The sequence below is a fragment of the Aspergillus foveolatus genome (assembly GCF_047715535.1).
Source record: "Aspergillus foveolatus strain CBS 279.81 unplaced genomic scaffold BDW70scaffold_182, whole genome shotgun sequence".
In the NCBI taxonomy this organism is placed as follows: Eukaryota; Fungi; Ascomycota; class Eurotiomycetes; order Eurotiales; family Aspergillaceae; genus Aspergillus; species Aspergillus foveolatus.
The window spans coordinates 1-16356 of NW_027396246.1; the positions used below are offsets into that span (position 1 = coordinate 1).

At 47.6% G+C, this 16356-nt stretch overlaps 3 protein-coding genes across 3 annotated transcripts; 1 reads left to right on the top strand and 2 right to left on the bottom strand.

Moving 5' to 3' along the window:
- Positions 1 to 2656: 2656 nt before the first annotated feature.
- Positions 2657 to 4059, bottom strand: BDW70DRAFT_33765 (uncharacterized protein). The gene is made up of 2 exons (XM_073743792.1): positions 3446 to 4059; positions 2657 to 3394 (listed from the first exon to the last, which is right to left on the bottom strand). The coding sequence occupies exons 1-2, from the start codon at positions 3951 to 3953 to the stop codon at positions 2889 to 2891; spliced, it is 1014 nt and encodes a 337-aa protein (XP_073590676.1). The 5' UTR covers positions 3954 to 4059; the 3' UTR covers positions 2657 to 2888.
- Positions 4060 to 5352: 1293 nt separating this feature from the next.
- Positions 5353 to 7122, top strand: BDW70DRAFT_145766 (putative serine-threonine protein kinase). Its single transcript, XM_073738476.1, has one exon. The coding sequence runs from the start codon at positions 5557 to 5559 to the stop codon at positions 6742 to 6744; it is 1188 nt and encodes a 395-aa protein (XP_073590677.1). The 5' UTR covers positions 5353 to 5556; the 3' UTR covers positions 6745 to 7122.
- A 7948-nt stretch (positions 7123 to 15070) lies between these two features.
- BDW70DRAFT_165040 (S-adenosyl-L-methionine-dependent methyltransferase) lies at positions 15071 to 16113 on the bottom strand (the record flags this gene model as incomplete). Its single annotated transcript, XM_073741635.1, has 6 exons — positions 15071 to 15176; positions 15224 to 15616; positions 15668 to 15808; positions 15857 to 15894; positions 15940 to 15962; positions 16017 to 16113. 6 exons carry the CDS (start codon positions 16111 to 16113, stop codon positions 15071 to 15073), a joined length of 798 nt encoding a protein of 265 aa, XP_073590678.1.
- Between the last annotated feature and the right edge of the window lie 243 nt (positions 16114 to 16356).

The window sequence follows — 16356 nt, forward strand, 5'->3', positions numbered from 1 at the left end:
TAATATCTGGAATGCACTTAGCTCTTATGTCATTCCCGGGCCTGCACTATACACTGCTGGTAGCAGTGATAGCGGGAGCAACAGTGCTACATCTCCCACTACCTCCGTCACAACCGTGGCCTTGTCAACCATGCCTTCTGCTGAAGCTACCACGACACTGTCCACCGCAACAAATGCCATTAACAGCGTGACTAGCGCCCGGTGTGCAGTCCCCACGGATATCACGGAACAGACTTCTGTTTCTCACTCTCGGGCAACCGGCATTCTTGAAGGCTCTTTTTTCATTGAACCTGAGCCCTGAACCACTGCTACTGCAAGCAACGGTCCACCTGGCAGACTCTATGGTAAAGGCCAACACTGCTCCGCTCATACTGGAAAGTCTTTCAAGAGGGATGTTAGAAAGTATGTTAATGGCAGGAGGCATGCTCGTAATCCTGTGTAGGGCATACTAATTGAATAGGGAACCAATATGACGCATGAAGACTATCAACCTTATGTGTAGCAAGACATTCCTTTTGTATATCCTGTTGATGCCTTTATTAAGTGGGGTTCTTTTTTTTACTATTTTCCATTTCCCCAGGCTAAGTCATCTAGTGCTTTGAACTTCACAGCCAAGCCATGTGAATTAATGGAACTAGATAAAAACAGATCTAATTTCTCCTTCCTAAGTTGCCTTGGAAAAAGCCTCCCCTCTGCCTAATCAGGCAGTGGAACTGACCACCGCGGAGGCCTCCTCCGCCGGAGCTTGCTTCCACGGAGGTCCCCTCCGTTTCACCGCCGAGTCACTATTTATATAGGCCCTCGCGAAGACCCCCTCAGGGTCTTCAGCGATTCATTCCTGTATTCATTTGCATCAGATACACGCTTCCTACTGGTTCATTCAGACTGTTCATCGACTTGTCTTCTTACTTAGTAGTCGCTAGAACCTCAGGCAATGACGGTACCTTACACCTTTTCTGATTGGTCTCTTAAGTAGGAAACCATCTGGACCACGCGCAGTCCCGATTATTCTTTCGCTGCTATTCCGAAACAAGTGCTGGCCGGCTGAGATCTAGTCGGTACCACGATGGTCATCCGGCACTATCTGACGCGGATCTCCTTTATGAATTCGACAGTCATCAGATACGAGAAAATAGACAACCTACTGCGTTGGTTTCAGTCATAAATCGTCCCCTTGAAGCTCTGCACGGCGCTTTAGCGAAATATTACCTCTCCGACGAAGCCCCAGGAACAATCTGGATTGCCATCATTCGAGTGCCCGGTGGTGAAAACAACAACATTCCCCATCATGCTCAGCGGCTTGCGCTGCGGAGGCATCATGAAAAACCTGAGGTGTTCAAGCATGAGTACTTGTTTGTCTGGGAAATTCCTCGGGAATATGCGGAACATAGCGTCTCGGTCGAAACATTACTAAACCGGGAGATTGGACGACTTCTAGGCTCACAGACTTATACCGAAGGCTTCTCAAGCTTCAGAGATATGCAAGACAAGTTGGTCGAGAGAGTCCTCGAGTCTGATCCATACATCATAGGGCGTTGGCTAGGGACTTTAGCCCATGCCTTTGGTGCCAAAACATGCACCTTTGAATTCGCCTTTCAGATCTTACTCAATTGCTTGGGTAATTATTATATCGATGAAGACGAGCAATTTGTCCGTCTCTATAGGTCAGAATCTTGTGGGATATTTGAATTTAGCGACATATGCAAGATCGAACTTGGGATTCGCTATCAGCTTGATTCGTACTTTGGTGTTTAGTAGAATGGTCCATTTGAGATGCTGCCCACGCCGGGTTTTCACTGGCATGTGGAAACCTGAGATGATTCCCTTCTGGACTGTTTCACATGCAGTATCTTCAAACCCCATGGTTTAACTTCGAATGCTCACCCTAGCAGCGAGTATTCACAGTAAAATGGTTTGTGGTTTCCTACCAGAGATTCAATCTCTCCTTAATGAGAGGCTGGTGGGATTGCGGGAACACGTTATCTGCGGACCTCTAGGAGATGAATTGCCGGATTTTCTTTCGTGTTGCGTGAACCTCAATAAGCTATGCTTGAATGTCGAGTCTTTCGAGGACCTATCGGATTCAGATACTGAAGCTCCAGGAACTGAGCTAGAATATGGCGTTTTGATTATCATTAGTTTGTCACCGGATTCTCCCTCCACAAATGGGACGTCTCCATTTCACACGGGTTTTCTTGTCGATGCTGAGACACTTTGCTGCCCAACCCGAATCAGTTGCAGCTGATGTAATCGACCTGCCCCGCCGGATAATGTCGTGCACTGGAGCAGCATTCTGTAAAGCCTACCTTTTATGGGAAAAAAAAGGCAGCCAGCAGCCATCGCAGACAAAAGAAGGTAGCCCATCTCCTTCTACAATATTACCAAGTAAAAGCGACCTCACGTTGGCTGGTCCATCATCGCCTCCCCGCTCCACCAAAGAAGCCAAGTCTCTCAGTCCGCAGAACAGCAGGGTGGCTATTCTGCAATCCCACCGTTGTCTGCCTATAACGAACTCCTAATTCTTCTCGCTTGTTCTCAAAGTTGATATCTACCCGGTTTCTCCGAACTGCAGCCTTGTCACCGGGAGCTTTGTCCCACCGCAACGAGAGCAGACAACATGATGACTTCAAATGTAAGTCAACCTGTTCCGCTTTCCTAGACACTGGCTGATTGCTATACTATAAAGCTCGGAGAACTCGCATTGAGCGGAAAAGAAGAATACCTGCCTAGCTACTTATTCCCTAAAACAGATAAAGAGATTTGGATAACGGCTAGAGGTTCTCTGATTACAGTATATGACCCTGAAGCGCGAGAAGGCACGCCACCGGCTTGGGAGTGGGATAAAGAGACGGAATACGGCAAATTCTGTATTCCAAAAGGATATAGGGTCAGAGTTCTCCATGGGTGGGTAAGGATGTCCACTTCGGCACAAGATTGAATTTGTTATTCAGTTGGTGGCCCGCCTCCGCGCCTACCCACAGAGTAATGGAGATGTCCCGGGTAGCATCTTTAGGGATTATAGCAGTGAGGCAATCTGTTGTGGTTTCTCCCAAAGCTCTCTCAACTTTCCATTGGTGGCTGCTTTTAACAGCTTCTGCCAGCAGATCGCCTAGGTCAGGAATCAGATGGACTGGGGCGTTCGAGTAGATGAACTGAATTTCTGCATGCCTGTTCAGCGACATATAATGCACAAATTGAGGCCTGCGCCTTTTACCTCTCGCACTACTGACTTGTCTATCATGCATAGAATATTCTTCTGAGCATAAACGCTTCTGCGGTCGTGCGGCCTTGTTGCCTGGTTGTTCCTGTAAATCTTCTGGCAAAGGTCCCTTGTCTGGTGACTGATCAGAAAAGGCAAGACGCTTGCGTAAAGCGCGGCGTAACCCAAGGTGAGCTTTTTTTATAGTTAGCTACCAGCTAACAACGGGTAGAATGTGCAACGAACTCGTCACGAAGCTTGCAAACAACTCTTCATCATCTGGATCAAAATCACCCAGCACGGCCTTGTTGATATCATCTCTGCATAAATGGAGCGATAGTTGCCTGCTTTCAACAAAATTTGCTATATTTTTAACAAGAAATTCGAAGGCTTCCGACGCCAACTCAGTAATCTCCCTGACAGTGTACGAAAGTCCGCAGAGTTTCAAGGACGAACAGTCTAGCTCCTGAAGTCGTCGTTTTCTTGTTGGCTCACGATTATTCTTCTCGAATACGAATTTGAGCAGGTGCTTAACCCTTATAGCTTGTTGATTAGGCAGGAGCTGGTCACTTGGGTGCTCTCTCAATAGCCTTTCGCTGGACAGAAGCGCCTTCTGAACCGTAAGCTGCGTTTGCAATTTTGAGATGGATGCACACAAGTTGGAAAAGTCAGTTTCAGAAATCTGCAGATTCCAAATATCTGTCCCCAATCGGGCATCACTTGAAATGAGATATTGAAGTAATGCCTCCGACATTTCGATATCCTGGCTGACTGTCGATGTTGGAAATGGAACAGTCGCGGTGGTCGCGGCGAGACATATAAGTCTTGCGTTGGGATGGGGAAGGGAATTATCTGGGACAAGGGGGTTAGACCACCAGTGTTACCCCTCATCATCAAATGAAGTCTAGGGGCTAATAGGTGATATCCAATTAGAAAAATCGATTAGATTAGATCGTTGATGTTCGTGAGGATGCTAACCGGAGGGGCTCATGCAGCCATATCTAACGCGAGCAAATCAGTGCTCCGAGTTCAGTCCCTGCCGAAGCACAAACTGGCCTGTCCCTTCAAACATGTCAAAATGCGCATGACAGCATGATCCGACCGCTTTGACCCCTTAAGTCTCTCTTACACAATGTGTTGGACTAAGGAGCAGGGTCGAAAGCCAGGCGTACTGTCTTTGCGGCCAAAAAAAGGCCAATGTGCTTTCTGGGCTGCATGCCCTGAAAAATATAAGAGCTTGAGAAACCTCTCAATTTCTTGAGGCACCTCAAGTACTTTGTCTTCTTAACCAAGTAATTCATCGACCCTTATAATTAACAACGATCCGGGTCGACTATATCGGCACATACAGACAACATTCAGTCCGATTCCTGCTGACGCATAGTGAATTACCGTTATTTTGCCGCCACAAGCCCGATCAGCACCCGCTATGTGTAAAGTTCAGCACCGCGTCTACACATGTGGTCATTACACGGCTGAACTGTGGGGAGGTCCTTGTACTAAAGCAGAGGAAGCGGGCATGATATGTGACCCGCCTACGACCACCATTCAGTCCACAGCAGGAACAAACTGCGGCAAACCAGGCTGTGATGGAAAAGCAGGAGGTAAAAGAGAAGGGCCAGGTGAGTCAGTGAGTCAAATGTTCATCTTCATGCTTTAACGAAAACGCAGGTGCAATAACGGATGGCGGACTCAGCAGGTTTCTTTAGTTGATCTTGAATGAAATTTGGATGTCGAATTATTCCTGTTATTCCTATTTGATGGCATGTTGCAATATGAACACTCACAAGGCTAGGACTTGGAATTTACACTCCAGGGCCGAGGAAGGAGTCTAGACTCCCCATCCTCCGCTGGTGAGTAATCTTGGGACGCCACTCACGGGTCACCCTCACCTGCCCGCCAGGATTGGATACTCATCGGGACGGATAAATGAATCAACTGTTTTTAAAATGAACAAAAGCGATATTCCATCTAAAAAATGAGTATTAAGCCACACATTTATGCTCTCCTTTTTGTCCACCTGCCTGGGTGAACATCTAGGGTGAGGCGAGCTAGCTTGGACCCTGAGTTCGCCAGTATGGGTGACTAAACTTCGCACCAACTTGGGCATAGCTAGTGTGGATAATGACACCCGAAGACGATAACAATAGGACCGACACGCTAGTATTTACATGTGGGGCAGTTTCGTTGTCTCGCGCTGTGTACAGAGTGTCTGTGACTCGTCAAGTCAGAACTGGGGAAAACGGGGTCAAGCACGTGATCATGCCCGACAATTTAACCTCCTCCACTTCCCCGCCTTAACAGATTTCGGTTTTCACCGCGAAAAGAAACTTTGATCTTTCTTTCTGTTCAACAGTATGCCCAATTGCCCTTCCCCCCGCTGGCTGGAATTCAAATCGTTTCGGGACTCGAACGGTCATCATCCATCACAGACCGTGGTATTCCACCACAATGGCTCTTCATGGTGGATTAGAGTTGTTGCGGACTGGCCTTTGCCAAATCCAGTGCTGGAACTTGGCTATCTGAAACGCCGGTCTATTTTCCAGCAATTTATTAAAGCGATTGACTTCGCCCGACTACAGCTTTTGGACAATACCGTGACAAAGGTTGCTTTGACCTTGAATGAGCAGACCCAGAATTCGATAATAATTCGCGATGGATTCCAAACCTCAGAGAATTATTTCATTGCGGTTGCCCATAGGATGTGCTACAGAATTATGGAGGATCCAAACAGAGTTATATATCCGCCTCTCGATCGACACCTGGATCTACCACAATATGCGGCTAGTCATCTTCAGGTGGCTGAGGTTATTGCTCCGGCGGTGTCCATAGTCCTAGTCGAGCATCGAAAGTTCGCTTACAAAACAATTGACCGTCTTATTTATGTTCCTGGCGATGCCGAACATATCTTAGATGAGATCGATGCCCTTGCCCAATTTCGCGGAAAGCCGAACATTGCACAACTAGTCGGCCTGGTTGTCTCATCCAACCCATACAAGACCTGCCCATTAACAGACATGCCGGCAGTGATCACGGGGTTTCTTACTGAGTATTACCCTGGAGGGTCGCTAGAGCAAATCATTGAGAAAAACGAAGTCCCAAACGATAATCTTCTGGTGCAATGGGCCCTACAGATCGGAAAAGCACTAGAATCATTACACCTGAGCAACCGAACTCACCTTGACATCAAGCCGTCGAATATCGTCCTGGACGCCCAGAAGAATGCTATCCTCATCGATATCAGTGGGACCGGGGGTTATGGACTGGAATGGCTGTCACCTGAAATGGACACGGCCGTTCGACAGAATATGGGAATGGTTCCTACCAACGCATCATTCAAGGAACGGGTTGCTACGGACTGTTGGGCCTATGGGAGATTACTCTCAATACTTGCGGCGAAATGCGGCACCGGTGGTGCAGCTGAAAAGTTGGGATTTGTTGCTCTTTGTCTAACAAAGGCTAATCCTGAGGATCGTACTTCCTTAAGCGACGCCCTAGCGGAGCTGCATGAGGAAGGACAAAAAGCATTTCCCTCCAGGAACTAGGTTGCCGCCGACTAATCTTATCCTTCTTAACTCTCTGCCTAGTACATGATCACAAAACATGTACTCAAACACCAAATATCAACTTGATGAGATGTAGAGCCTGGGTGGGCATAAGCGCCTGGATGGGCGGAGACGCCCAAGCTGCTAGGAAAAGAGAGTATTCCTGCGTTCCAGTGTCGTTTGACGCTGCAGGCCCTGGTGCTTGCGGACATGACCCCGCTCGGTAGGGATCAGGGCTTGTTAGTGCCGGGTGGCTCTAATGCAGCATCGACCGCAACGAGTCTTGTCGAGTTGAGGTCTTTCCATAACTGTATAAAGAAGCCAAACAGTCTCCATTGCTCAATGTAGGCGTTTGTAAATGTGTATAAATATCTGTCGCCACCCCGTGAGAATATGAATGCACACATCCTTCTACTACATGGTCATGGAAGAAGCCATTGCTATAATCAACATTTTTATTATTATTCTAAATTTATTGATCTAACACGCACATCGTCAGCACACTCTGAATACACTTATCAGACCGAAAATCTGTATGGGTTGATTTTGATGTTGCTATGACCTTTGAATATAAGGGCGCTTGTGAGCAAGCATACTGCGACTACGAAGTCAAGCTTGTCATGAGTTTCGGGAATATTTTGGTTTGTGTATCCTCGTCATATAAATTATCGGATGCTAACCACCCTGATACACAGAAAAAAGATCAAAAGCAGGGTCTTCCCCCCAATACGAAGTATTATTGAACCAGAGCTCTCCGCGAATCGATTTAGTCGGATAGCAATGGTATCGCGTATATGCATACCTTTTAAAAAGCGCAGACTTTCATAGCTGTCTCTGGACCGTCGCGCCTCCATTCAAATGGCCCTTCGAAAACCTTCCATGCGTCAGCTTCGTGAAGGCATTGCCGAAGACATGAAAATCTCCCTTGAGAGTCGTTCGAGGTTGGTCATATTTTCTAACCCACCTCGGTTCGACGCAGAACTCTTCGGTAGTGTTGATGTACGGTCAATGTTGCTGCAAGTATAGGAGTCTGACCCCTGCGTGGGCGCATAACTGGTTAACTCGACTGGAATATGGCAAGTGGTCATCCTCTGGTTATGAATTGCTGTCATTTCAAATCATTACAGTACACTCAATTTCAATCTTGATGCCCCAAGCCGCGTATACGATAGCGATGCTGCGAGTATCCGTAAGCAATCGAGATCTTTGCGGATGGTTCTGATATGGAAATGTCATGTGTACAATGTCATTCACTATCGTTCTGCTCAGTCTTCCAAGCGATGCAAAAAGGCATCCAAGTACCTGAATGAAGAATCTTGCTCGGTGACAATCCTTTCACGTACGCCATTGTCCCACGTAAACCCATAACGAAGCAACAACCCTACCCTTTCCGCAACTCTTATGGCCCGTTGGCTCTCACTAGAGACCTCCCCCACTTCTTTGTAAAATCTCTCCCAGAACGCTGTCTCAAGTTCCGAAGAGTTACCGTGGTAATGCCAACCCCGGGAGTCCATAAAGCCAAGCATATTTAGAACTCCCCACAACGACATCCCGAACGGCAAAATCTTTGCTTCCGCCCAATCTATGATTCCTGTGATTCCGCCCGCGTCTGGATCGACGAGAACATTCATCTCGCAGAGATCTCTATGTGTGAGAACCAACGGATATGTAGGTGCAAAAAGCAGCGGTATCTCTTCGCGAACTTTGATAATGGCGCTGCCAAAGCGTTGCGGAAGATTCCCGGATAGTTTAGTGAGCTTTTCCTGTAGATCAGCTGAAGAATATTCGGACTGACACGGCTCTGAAAGTCGTTTGCGCCAGGATCTGACAAAGAACCTATTCCTAGATTAGCGACCCTATGGTAGTATACTGGAGCAGAGAGCACCTTGCGAAATCTGACACTGTCCTCTCTTGCAACGGGTTCAGAACTGACAACCCCTAAGGGACTAGCGTAAAGACTCAACATTTATACCACGAGGGTTGAAGCTGCCCTGTTAATCTACATTTAATTCCTGGTGTACAGCTGACCCATCAAACCTCAGCCTGAAGGATCATTCTGGTTCTCGACTTGTAACCAGCTAGCAGATGGCCGAGAAAGCCGAAAAGGACTAGATCTAATCTAATGGCGCTCGACTGAATCCGCCATTCTGATTATCTTAAAGCAGTTGTGTGGCCGAAAAGTCGCTAAAAAGAGCGTAAAGAATATATTGACGTATTCACATGACTTCCAGCGGAAAATTGAGTTGACAAGTGCGTAAAGTAGGTAAAAGGCATACAGGCCGAATGGAACTGAGCTCTTCCAACGTACATTGACCGGCGGACCCGGAGACCTAGTTCTGACGAGAAACAGAGAAGGGCTTTAACAACAGGGCACACAAGCAATTCCTGGGCCAGGAAGGATGTCTTTGGCTCAGTCATTTATATTAGGAAAGCAAATATGGCTTCCCGAGTTTTGAACTATGTTCTCCCTACAAAGAAGTTTTATCAACTGGTCTGGCAAGCTTATCCCGCACAGTAATAAGTAGTCCGAAGATGGTCACGCTGCCCCTCAAAAAGTTGGGAGGCGCCAATGTCGATTACTGGGCAGGAGACAGCACCGGGCCCAGCTGTCACTAAACTATGTAGGACAACTGTAGCTGACCATCGAAGTTGCGAATGCCGTTGGAGTCTCCAAAGAAAGAAATCCCGCGTCCACGCTCGGCTTCGATGATTTCAACAGTAGGACTCTCAACCCAAGGCATTAGTGACATGGATACCGGACTTGTGTAGGGGAGGCCAACATCTTCAGATGTGTTAGAAGGCTCCTGTGACTGCCTGCTGTCTTCGAACCAGAAGCAGGTAAATCATTCAGATGAGCCTTGCTGGAGAACAATAAAGTAGAAGAACGGATTAAACTGTCTGTGCCACGTAGTGGTACGCATCTGGAGACAAGGCCAGCATCTTTATACGTCATGGGACTACACTGAATTGAACTCGGAAATTATTATCCTCACGCAAACAGGAAGCCACCAACTTAGTAGGATTGACTGATACCAGCTGCACCTCTTGACATTCCCACGCTGATCCCCATTCTCCTGGAAAATCGGCTCCGTCCTAAGAAAGAACGCCGGCTCAACAAAACACCGATAAGTAAACAGAAGCACAGCTGGTAGCGGAATAACACGACCTGAGGGTTGGAGGAGATAGATAATGATGCAGAAACCGAGTAGATCTCGTCAGGCATGGACCCAAAATTCATCATGCGAAATTTCGGTCGTATAGAAGCGTTATACATCACAGCTCCCTAACCTTAGGCCAGTCAAAACCCAGAAAATCGAGGAGTTTGAAGAACACTTCGAACTCGACGCTCGCATTCTTCAATGCAGTTGTAGATTTCAAAAAGGGAGTCCACGAATAACCTTCGTTCTCCTCCAGAGTTGATCCGTCAATGAAGAAGTATTCCACCCCTCTGTCGATTACTGTATCCTTGAGTACAGACTCGTGTGGTTCACTCCGCAGTATTCTTTCCAGCGTCTCTTGTAGCAAGTTATTGCTTCGTCCAGAGGCTCCGGGTATCTTCAAGGCGGTTGAAGTTGTATCAAGAAGGACTTTGCCGGTCTGGCGACAGAAGATAAGGATTCGAATTTCACGCCCACTATCGAAACGGTTCTCAGCATCTTCGAGCTCGACACTCATCTTGGTATTTCCGTATCTGGTGTCTGTATACTGACTGAGCACTGGCGTGAACCTACTCTGGGAAAGGTACTTACTGGAGAGAACTTGAACTCACAAAGTGCGTGTATCAAGTAAGATTCGGAAAGCAGTGAAGAGTGAGGGAGCGTCTTCTTGACTCAGAGAAGTAAAAGGATAAGAGAATGTGGGAGAAGCTCTTCTTAAGCCCACTGCTAGCCCTTGAGCAACTATTATATTTTTAGACCTTGCTCTTCCTTGACTTGCTTTTTGATTTGACTACTTGGCATGGGCCTACCAACTGAGCGAGGCTCATGAGGCTTGCATAAGCGTGAATAGGCTGGGAGGAATGAAAACCTGAAAAAAAAAAAAAAAAAAAAAAAAAAAAAAAAAAAAAAAAAAAAAAAAAAAAAAAAAAAAAAAAAAAAAAAAAAAGGAAAGAAAATCTCAAGATGGTTAGAGTGTATCCCCTTGCGCAGGCATGGGTCCTAAGATGCACTTTGCAAGCTGGGCAGAGTGCCATGTCAGCCTCCCACTCCCCACAGTTGTTCTAGGCCGCTCCGTACACCACCGGCAACACAGACCGTGAATCCTGCTGCGCTACTTAAGACAGGGATCTGGGATCTTTCTCTCCTTGAGGACTTTTATACGTGCATGGAAGCGAGTCAAGGCCAGCGCACCTCGCCAAACATGGCCAACCCGGTACTTCTGAGTCTCGGGATAGAGCTGCTTCTATATGCTCGTTAACTGCCTGATTGCCTATGCTCACAATCGACCTTTGTAAGTGGTCATTCGGAGGCAAAGAAAGGGTAAAGGCAGTACAAGATAGATTGAAGTGTATGTTCCTCGATATTTACAATTGTGTAAGTAGGTAAAAGAACCACAGACTGAATGGTAAAAGATTCCTTTCAACGCATATTGAATGGCAGACCCGGAGAAATGGTGACAAGAATGGTTCCAAAACACGAAAGACACAAGAGCACTTCCGGAGCCAACAAGGTTGTCTCTGGCTCAGCGGTCTTTCGGTAAAACATTGAATATGTCTTCCCTCTTTCTAACTATTCCGTGTGTGCAAAGATTATCTATCAAGTGGTCTGATAGCTTATTCCGCTCAATACTAAGTAGAGTCCGAAGATGATCACGTTGCTCCTTGAGAAGTTGAGAGGCGTCAATGGTGGTAATCGGGCAGGAGATAGCACCGGGCTTTGCTGTCTTCTGATAGCGAATCGTGTAGGACAACTGTAGCTGACCATTGTAGTTGCAGACGCCGTTCAAGTTACTGAAGAAAGAAATCCCGTGCTCAAGCTCGGCTTGGATTATTCCAACAGCAGGACTCTCCACCCGAGGCACTTTGAACATGGACATCGGACTCGCGTAGGGGAGGCCAACATTCTCGGAAGCATTAGAAGGCTCCCGTGGCTGCCCATTGTCTTCAAACCGAAAGCAACCTTGCAAAATGCTTTTCAAGAAAAACATTTAGATAGACTTGACGGAGGACGATAAAGTAGAGAAACAGATTTAAACTGTCTGTGCCACGTAGGTGCATCTGGAGACAAGGCTGGCATCTTTATACGTCATGGACTACACTGGATTGAACTCGGAAGTAATTACCCCCACCCAAAGATACAAGAGAGAAAGCTCATCAAACTAGCAGGATTGACTGATACCTGCTGCACTCCTTGACGCTCCCACGCCGATCGCTATTCCTCCTGAAAAGATGAACTCTGTCCTGAGATAGCGTGTGATGGCGGCTTGCATAAGTGGGCACAGGAGAGTTAGGCATAGGACACGGTGCTGGCGCAGGCTCGAGCTGAGACATCCGGTTACTCCTAGATCCCAGATCATCGAGAATGACCAGTGCCTACCAGGAGTTGCTTATTTCTCGGCCTTTTGTCTTAATGTCTCCAGAGAAAAAACGCCGGCTCAACAAAACACCGATAAATAAACAGAAGCGCAACTGGTAGTGGAAGAACTCGACCTGAGGGTAGGAGGAAATACATGATGATGCAGAAACCGAGGAATAGGGACCAAGAAATCAAAGCACCTATAGCAAGTTCTACCCAGGTAATGGAAGATCGCGCTGGCTCTTGAACTCCTGTCGGTATTGGGGTCATTGTGGGGTCAGACGAAACAGGATGGCCTGTCGAGCTGGTGCATTCCCATCCTTTTATGTTAGAGATCAGCCACCCGGGCCACCTCAGCCAGTTCTGCTATGGCTACATCATCTCTCGGCTACCAACAGTCGAGACCCATTGCTAAGTTTGTGTCCACTCCGTTCTGGGAATAAAATGGCTTGACAGCAGCCTGTCACGGATCGGAGCCTTCATTGGTTCAGATGGTGTTTCTCTAAGCCTGGGTATATTCGACTGTAGCTCGCTTAATAGCGTAGCGAGGCTTACGCTTTCTGACAGGTACGTGCCATAGGCAGCGGTGAGGACCAAGGGTCTGGCCCCATTATGCAGCCCTGGGTGACGGACATAAGGACAGCAGCGGCGCTGGTAAATCTGTCTTCCTTGTCCTTAACCTTCTCCCCCTTGCCAAATTTTCGTCTCAATCAAACACCTGGTTCATGTAAGCGAACCCTCCTTATTACTGCCATTACTACTGTTGGAAGAAGCTTTACTGATTGCTGCCGCGGATAGAGAGGATGAGCTCGCAAAAGCGTGGCCGCACAACAGCCAGCCTGATTCACCAGAATAAGAGAGCGAGAGCTCATCAGTCCGTAAGTTCACTGATTCCCTGCCTCCTATTGCAAAATCCCATACTAATTCTCGTCAAGGAAGCCGCTAGGAAGGATTCAACTCTGTCTTACATTGTCGCGCCCTCCGCTCCAGGTCCAGCCCTGCACCTTCAAAGCCGACAACTCCCGACACCGGAACACAGCGAAAGCCAACAGTGTGATTTCGTCCCAGCAATCGATACGCAAAAAAGAACATTTTCGGAATGCATCGAAGAAGTTATTTCGTGCCAGGCCAAATCCATTGACCTATGGCGTGAGGGTGCTCAACGGCAAGAGGCCCGGTATGAGCAGCATCATTTTCGGATCAAGCAATTGGAGGACTCGAAAATAGAACAGGATAGGTATATAGAAGACCTGAAAACCTTGGTAAAACGGCAGGAACAGGTACTTGCTGCCCTGGAAAAGGAGGTAGCGGATCTGAATGCAAAGCATGAAGGAATGAGCGATTTCCTTCATGCTGTCTTGAACAAACTCAAAACTATTTCAATTTCTGACTTGTTCTGGGGTGTCTTGTCAGGATAATACTTTTGACTATATTTCTCGTTATAATCTGCAAGCAATCAGTGGTACAATGTGCATGCTGTGACCTCCTCCATCCTCCAGTAGCTCTACTACTATGCCTGGAAACATGGTTATAACCTGTGTTGGAAGGCAGTTATGTAGACACCGAAGGCAAAAAGTACATGTCAACCTGGAAATATGACTGTCTAAGACCAATCTGGTAGTCATGACGCCTTTTTGGCTTAGCGGTATATTTTCCCGATAGTACAGTACTACTTCTGTGCTTTTAGAGTTGACGCTAATGCATTGTAAAGGTGTCAACAGTGTTGACACCTTTGCACAATTTGGGGTCTCGTTGCAGATCATTAAAGCTACTTTAGTATCTCGCATACTAGCCCACTATGGGCCCAAATCTAGGTCCAGGCCCGCCACTTGTCAGGTACTGCGGCGAAGGAAGCTAGAAACATACCTGCAAGATCGACACGATCCCCAGGGTGGTGGTATTCGGATGGACCGATGAGTCCTCGGCGTTCAGACACGGGGATCGTGCATGGAAGCGAGTCAGGGCCAGCGCACCTCGCCAAACATGGGCCAAGAGTCTAGGGATAGAGCTGCTTCTATACGTTCGTTAACCGCCTGATTGTCTATGCTCACAATCGGCCTTTATAAGTGGTCATCCGGAGGCAACCAATGTCAGATTATTGACAGTTGAATCAGGCCGTTCCATGCAAGGGTGCTCTTCAGCTTTCAGCCGAACCAGCTCTGGACCCATGATCCGTTCCTGACCTTAATGTTTTTCGGGCTGGACGAATACGGTCTGTACCCCGGCCCTACGGCTGTGCAGGGTCCCGTTCGGATTGAGGACCATATTAAACGAAATGTATTGTGGGTACTGCCAAAGGGTAAAGGAACTACAAGATAAATTGAAGCGTATGTTCCTCGATGCTAGGAGAAATGATGGGATGATGGGAAGGATTCTTCGCTCAACTCTGTGACCGTCATTTATTGTTATCAGGCTCAGACAATCCAATTGAAGAAGAACAGTAAATTAACACGCGCAGAATCCAAGTCTAATGTCCTGGCCAGTCACCAGACCCCAGCCTTGCGCCAGAGAGGATTATTGCAATCGTTGGATAGCCCCAGTTCATAGCAACAGTCAACGGAGTTTACCCACTGTCAGCTTTGATATCAAACAGAATACGCCTGTCAGAAAGCAGGACTCGTACCACCTCTAACCTATTTTCCCTCGTGGCCCAATGAAGTGCAGTCCGACCCCATCGCCAACAGCATTCACATCAATATCCTTATCTAGAAGCACTATTGCTGCTTCTGGATGGCCGTGCTTGGCTGCTACATGTGGCGGAGCTTGCCCATACTCATTTCTGGCATTCACATCGTGTCCATGGCTGAGCAAGTCTAGACCGGCCTGAGCTGTCCGGCGGCCGCCGCAGTATAAAGCAACCCATGGACAGCCACGTTCCTAGGTAACTCCATGATTGGCTTCACTCCGTAAACAATTTCGCTGTTGCACAGTAAGCTTAGCCGAGAAAAGAGGAAGGCAGTACTAACATGATAAGGTCTCCTTCGATTCCTCCTTCCTGCAGCGACCTGCGTGCAGAGGCAATATCCAGGATTACTTGCTCGGGGCTCTTATCAAGGTGCTCGCAGAACAATCGCAGAGAAATTGCCTCGAGACCAGCTAGCCATGTCTGATAAACCTCTTCTTGCTCCTGATTTCGCGCGCCACCTAATGGTATCGCTCGAGACACAGACTTCACCTGCTGGTATCCGTTGTCCTTCAATCTCTGCTGGTATGCATCAGTAGTGTCCAAGACTCGGTAATCTCGTCGATAGGCTTCTTCCAGGTTTCGATAGTACTGATGGAATGGGGTCATTCCGTTGTGGTCCTTAAGCCGCACACCAATGTCATGTATCTCTACCACGCCACCTGGTGCACAGGAACTGAACACATGAAGTTAGCAGTGACCTTGTTACGGTTTTCCATGGACTTACTCATAGGCGCCCTTAAGAATCGACGTCAATATTGGAATATCGCCAAATATCTTATCCACTCGCACCAGGTCTGCGTTCTGGTATCCATGCCAATCTAATTGAGGCACATCTTCCCAAATAAAGACACAGTTGGGCGGGACCCTATAACAGATTTAGCCTTGGATGATTAAACTGATTCCATGTACAGACCATTCCGGCTGCATGCATACTCTGTCAATCCCGTATACCTGTATCCGCTCAGTACGTACCACCAAGATCTGCGATATCCTTACTCTTGCTCCTGGGAAAGCATAAGCTGGTAGCTTTGTTAGTTAGAGCGCCACTGATTAGGCAAACAAGAAGAGCATACCAATTGCCATAGCCCAGCATCCAGCGCCGGTACCAACATCAAGAATGACTTTCGGGTCCCTCGCCGGTCCATGGATCAACTTCCCAAGATAGTCCATGATGGCTCGAGATTGCAGAAAGTGTCGGTCGGTCTCAAGCTTCGAGAAGTTAGAGTTATTGCCGGTGCACTTGGAGACATACTTGCCTGGTCAACAGCGCATGGATATCTCTTTATTTCCGGATATTGCCTGCGGTATATCAATGTGGTTGTGTAAGGATCTTCTTCGAGAGTCTCGGTTCTGTATCCGTGAGAAGGTGGGAGGGGTCCAAGGCCCAGGTCACGCACGAGAGGCTAGAACCAG

Excerpts from the sequence above, each read along its gene's own strand:
- BDW70DRAFT_33765 (XM_073743792.1), bottom strand. The coding sequence starts at position 3,953 with ATGTCGGAGGCATTACTTCAATATCTCATTTCAAGTGATGCCCGATTG. Across the intron at positions 3,395-3,445 it reads GTTTGCAAGCTTCGTGACGA|CTCACCTTGGGTTACGCCGC; the intron begins GTTCGTTGCACA and ends CTATAAAAAAAG.
- BDW70DRAFT_145766 (XM_073738476.1), top strand. The coding sequence starts at position 5,557 with ATGCCCAATTGCCCTTCCCCCCGCTGGCTGGAATTCAAATCGTTTCGG.